Source organism: Vicia villosa, unplaced genomic scaffold (assembly GCF_029867415.1).
Source record: "Vicia villosa cultivar HV-30 ecotype Madison, WI unplaced genomic scaffold, Vvil1.0 ctg.002116F_1_1, whole genome shotgun sequence".
Classification (NCBI taxonomy): domain Eukaryota; kingdom Viridiplantae; phylum Streptophyta; class Magnoliopsida; order Fabales; family Fabaceae; genus Vicia; species Vicia villosa.
The window spans coordinates 194,582-199,404 of NW_026705844.1; the positions used below are offsets into that span (position 1 = coordinate 194,582).

The following is a 4,823-nucleotide window of genomic DNA, read 5'->3' on the forward strand; positions in this document are numbered from 1 at the left end:
ATATATATATATATATATATATATATATATATATATATATATATATATATATATATATATATATATATATATATATATATATATATATATATATATATATATATATATATATATATATATATATATAATATAATATTTTCTTTTAATAATATTTATATTAAAAAAACTGAAAAATTGTTTTTTCTCTTCATATATATAATTGATTATAAGAAATATTATAGAGAAGTAACATATTTTTTTCTAGTCACTATTATATATAACTTTTAAAAAATTGTTAATTAATTAATTAATTAATTAATTAATGTTTAATTAAGATCAAAGACAAATATTTTTCAATAAATAAAAATATAATATTTATTTATGATATTGACCTTATAAAGTATTACTTCAACAAAAATGTTGCTACACAATATAAAAATTCATAGTAATAGTTTTATAATAAGAAATTAATGGAGTACTTTTCTTTTAGATAGTAACATACGTAAGACCCATTTTGTCTTACCTTGTTATAAATACAATTAAATGCAATGTTTAAAAACAGTACCGTCCAATTGTCTTCACACTCAATATCTCTCCATGTGGCACTCACACTACTTCTAGAGGCCGGTGACGGTATTATTCATGCCTGCCTATTAAAATAAAATCTCAAAATAATAATAATAATAAAATATAATCCAATTGAAAAAATTTAATTCAAATTTTAAAAAATTGACCCACATATTGAATTTAATAGAAAGGTAATATGAAATCTCATAGTTATATATAAATTTGTAATATTAATATTAGTTGGTAGAACAAATTAGAAAAAAATTATAAATAATAATATTTTTTTTTGTAAAAGTACAAATTAAATAGTAAAGAATTGCATGACATGTAGGAGGCTAAAATTCAATTAGCAAACTCCACTTGTTGTCTAGATGTGTGTGAATTTGTTTGAAAAAAAAAAGTATTGACTTGCCAACCATATATAAGATGACATTTAGTTGTTGTGAAGAGAAGCTTTGTTATTATTATTAGAGAACAAAAACAAAGACTACCTCTTCCAACCAGATTTTCCTATATTTGTGGGGTGCTACTACAAGCTGTATAGATAGAGACTTTTCTTTTCTTCATTCATTCATCCGTTTTCTCTTATCTTTGCTATGGGAAATTGTCAAGCTGTGGAAGCTGCTGTTCTTGTGATTCAACATCCATGTGGGAAGATAGATAGATTGTATTGGCCAGTTACTGCTAGTGAGGTTATGAAAACAAATCCTGGTCACTATGTTTCTTTGATTATTCCATTACCTGTTCTACCAGAAGAGCAGAATCAGGAGCCAAAGACTGTTAAGTTTACTCGTGTTAAGTTGCTTAGGCCTAATGAGACTCTTAATCTTGGTCATGCTTATAGGCTCATCACTAATCAAGGTATATATGTTTCTTTCTCTGCAAATTTGTAGCCATACATGTCTGTGTGAGATCTTTGTATTGAAAAGGGTCAATTGCTAATTTGTTGCTTCTTGTGTTTGTGGTTTTAGAGGTGATGAAGGTGTTGAAGGCAAAGAAGCATGCAAAGAGTAAGAAGACACAAGAAGATGCAGTGCTGTTAGAAAAGCAAGGTTCAGGTTATGAGACAAAGAAAGGAGAGGAATCTGACCAAGGAAACACATATAAGGTATATCTTATATTGTATGATATCAATAGTCCTTTTCTTCCATGAGTAATAATATAGTAAGAACTTGTTTTCTCAATCTATATAAATAGTGAATCCATTAAAGATTTTGATTTTTCTACCAACTCTTATGATATCACATGGCACATGGTCTATAAGAGATGAACCATGGTGGATGTATCTCATATTGATACCAATATGACATGCAATAATTGTTATCCTTGTCAAAGCATTGGTATTTGGTCATGAATTTTATGAACTCTGGCCAAATGGTTCTAAATTGCGGCATCGGCGCCAATTGTGACCACAACTGCAATTTAAAACTACTAATTTTGTTACTCGAAACTAATTAAGTGTTTATAGCTATATAATTGGTTATTTATAAGTTATTTCTATAACAAAAAATAAAAGATAATCAAACTATTTTCATTTGAGTATAAGTTGTTCTATAAGCTACTTGTAGTGCTTACTGAAATAAGTTGAAAACAGCTTATTAAAATAAGTTATTCTCATGAATTCCAGGGAGGCAGAGCAGAGAGACACAAGCAAAGGGGAGGGTCTACAAATCCTGCTGCTGTACAGAGGTCAAAATCTTGGCGCCCCTCTTTACAAAGTATCACAGAGTCACCAAAAGTTTGATGATGAAAACTTTTAATATGGAAAATGGCTGATAGAGCCTTAATTGACTTCCTCTATAATGTTGGATGATCCTCATCGATGGTTCCTGTTAAATGGGAATAATGGAAATTCAACTGAGGTTTGAACAACATTTCTCTTCCATTAACAAATGATACATTCTAGCTGCAAAACCATGATAGAATGAGTAACATGTTTGTATAGCACCACCAAGAATGGAAAAGAAAAGTAATGAATGTACAAATCTATTAGAAGTGAGTTTGGTTTTTGATTTAGTTACCGCATCCACATCTTTCTTTTAGATCATGATTTTAAATTTCGGTGGCAGCTGCATTTTGGATGTATTTACCGTAATATGAATATTTGCAACGTAAGTGCGAATGCAACTGCAATTTAAAACCATATAACCATATAGATAATACCGAATGTGCAATTCTTAGTTTAAAATTTTGATGAGTTTCAAACTCCTCACTTCATGCCAACATACTTTTGTGCCCATAACAGTAGCCAGTATATCCATGAATGGCTCCACCAAGATTGTGCCATACCAGGACCTCCATACTCCTATTGCAAAAAAGAGAGAAATGTTTATTTTCCATGGTTAAAATTAAAATCACAAGTCACAAACATCTAACAATAGGTAGCACGTTAAAACTGTGTCAGCTTTGGACCAAACATGTCAGAAAATTTGATATACTTTTATAGAGTTTGTCAAAAAAATTGTGCTGACTGAATAGTAACTTGAAGAAGAAAATGTTATGGGTCAATTATTGTGTACTATTACAAGAATTTAGAAGAGATTCCCTTGGGAAAAAACTATCTCATGAACAAATACAGAATCTGATCAATCAAAATAAAATAGAGTGATTCTTGACCCTCAATCCTTCATTATTGAAGAACAGGGTAAAATATTTGGGCAACATCCATCATATTAGGCAAGGTACATGACTGGATAAGAAGCTAATAATGTTATGTCAAAAACCAACCAGTTTGCCTATCCTAATATGAACCAGCATGTAAACTGAACTCTCACCAAATTCAACATACTAACAATCTATGTAGTACCGACACTTAGGAAAAATTGTGTGTCTGTATCAGTGTCGAACATCTACATCGACAATTGTGATTACTTTTAATTTATTCATTTTTTCAAATTATTATTAGTGTCACCATGTCAATGTCGGGGTCATGTTCGGAGTGTTTGCGCTTCATAACTAACAATATATGAGTCACTTGTAAAACAAAACTCATAACACATTTTCATGTCACACAACTTTCTAATATGAAACTTCCATTTTTTTTAATTATTCATGTCACACAACTTTCTAATATGAAACTTCCATTTTTTTTTATTATTATTAGTGTTTACGTATTACATTAATATTGTGTCCAATGTTTTTGTCTGTCTTCATAGCTAGTAATAGGCGCTATTTGTTACCCTTGTACGACCAGTGTTACAAATAAAGATTTTTTATGGTGAATTGAATAATTGATGTATTTAATATATATAAAGATTAGATACATTATTTATTCAACGAATGAGACAAAAGAATCATGGCTTATAATAGTGATTAAAAGGAATATTATTTTTTTCATAAAGTTAAGTTCTGTTTTTTGGATATTTTATCTCATTTAAAACGGGATTAATAAGTAAATGTGGCCACACAACTTTCCATATCACTCTGCATTTTAAGTAATGTACATGTCTGGTGATTCAATAATCTCAACCATCCAAAGAAATTCATCACATGACTAGACCTATAGCAGACAGACACTAGTAATTGAGACACAAAATAGACAAACCTAGTAAACCTAACTATGATATCTTTTGCAAATAATTAAGGAAAGTTTGGTATTAAGTTGTATTCTGTCAACTAAGGGCCACAAGTCAAATTTTGTAATAAATTCTTGAAAGGCAAAAGGAAGGACCGTATATGAAATAATGGCACATGCAATTGGGACCGTATTGTTGTGACTTATCAGTAAACATTTATGATATTCTTCTTAATCATTAGTGTTACTTGATTTCTTTTAGGAATAGAATGTTGGCCACAAACATTACTTAACAAGCTCCTTTAGTTGTACCAATATTGACCACAAAAATTACGATATGCATGAGAATTTTCTTAGTATTATTGGTTATGGTGGTCATTAAGGGTATTTTCTCTGAATTAATTTCTTGTCTTACAAACAACTTTGCATTCTAAGATTGCTCAGGGTATTCGTTATGATTAAATTCTACCCTCCTTCCCCACCCACCTTCTTTGACAGAACCTGTTGAAGCTTAAGCATTTGAGTTTTGTGATTTATGTGAAGAAAATTGACCTTTTATTTCTAAATAGTCTTTAAGATCATACAGAAACTCAACCAAACGTAAGGCTCAGTTTGAATAACAAATGCAAAAAATAAAGTTAAAGTGTTTCCAGATAAGCTATAAATTACTGTCATAAGTTTTTTATAAAAGATATGAAAATAAGCTGAAAACAGTCTATGGATGTGTCATAAGTGGTTAAACTCTCATATACAATCTAACAAG

General features: G+C 29.7%; 1 protein-coding gene across 1 annotated transcript; it reads left to right on the forward strand.

Moving 5' to 3' along the window:
- Positions 1-988: 988 nt before the first annotated feature.
- Positions 989-2,562, forward strand: LOC131637926 (uncharacterized). Its single transcript, XM_058908492.1, has 3 exons — positions 989-1,407; positions 1,518-1,654; positions 2,174-2,562. The coding sequence occupies exons 1-3, from the start codon at positions 1,143-1,145 to the stop codon at positions 2,288-2,290; spliced, it is 519 nt and encodes a 172-aa protein (XP_058764475.1). The 5' UTR covers positions 989-1,142; the 3' UTR covers positions 2,291-2,562.
- Positions 2,563-4,823: the final 2,261 nt, after the last annotated feature.

Coding starts and splice junctions, on each gene's coding strand:
- LOC131637926 (XM_058908492.1), top strand. CDS start 1,143: ATGGGAAATTGTCAAGCTGTGGAAGCTGCTGTTCTTGTGATTCAACAT. Junction 1,408..1,517: donor TAGGCTCATCACTAATCAAG/GTATATATGTTT, acceptor TTGTGGTTTTAG/AGGTGATGAAGGTGTTGAAG. Junction 1,655..2,173: donor ACCAAGGAAACACATATAAG/GTATATCTTATA, acceptor CATGAATTCCAG/GGAGGCAGAGCAGAGAGACA.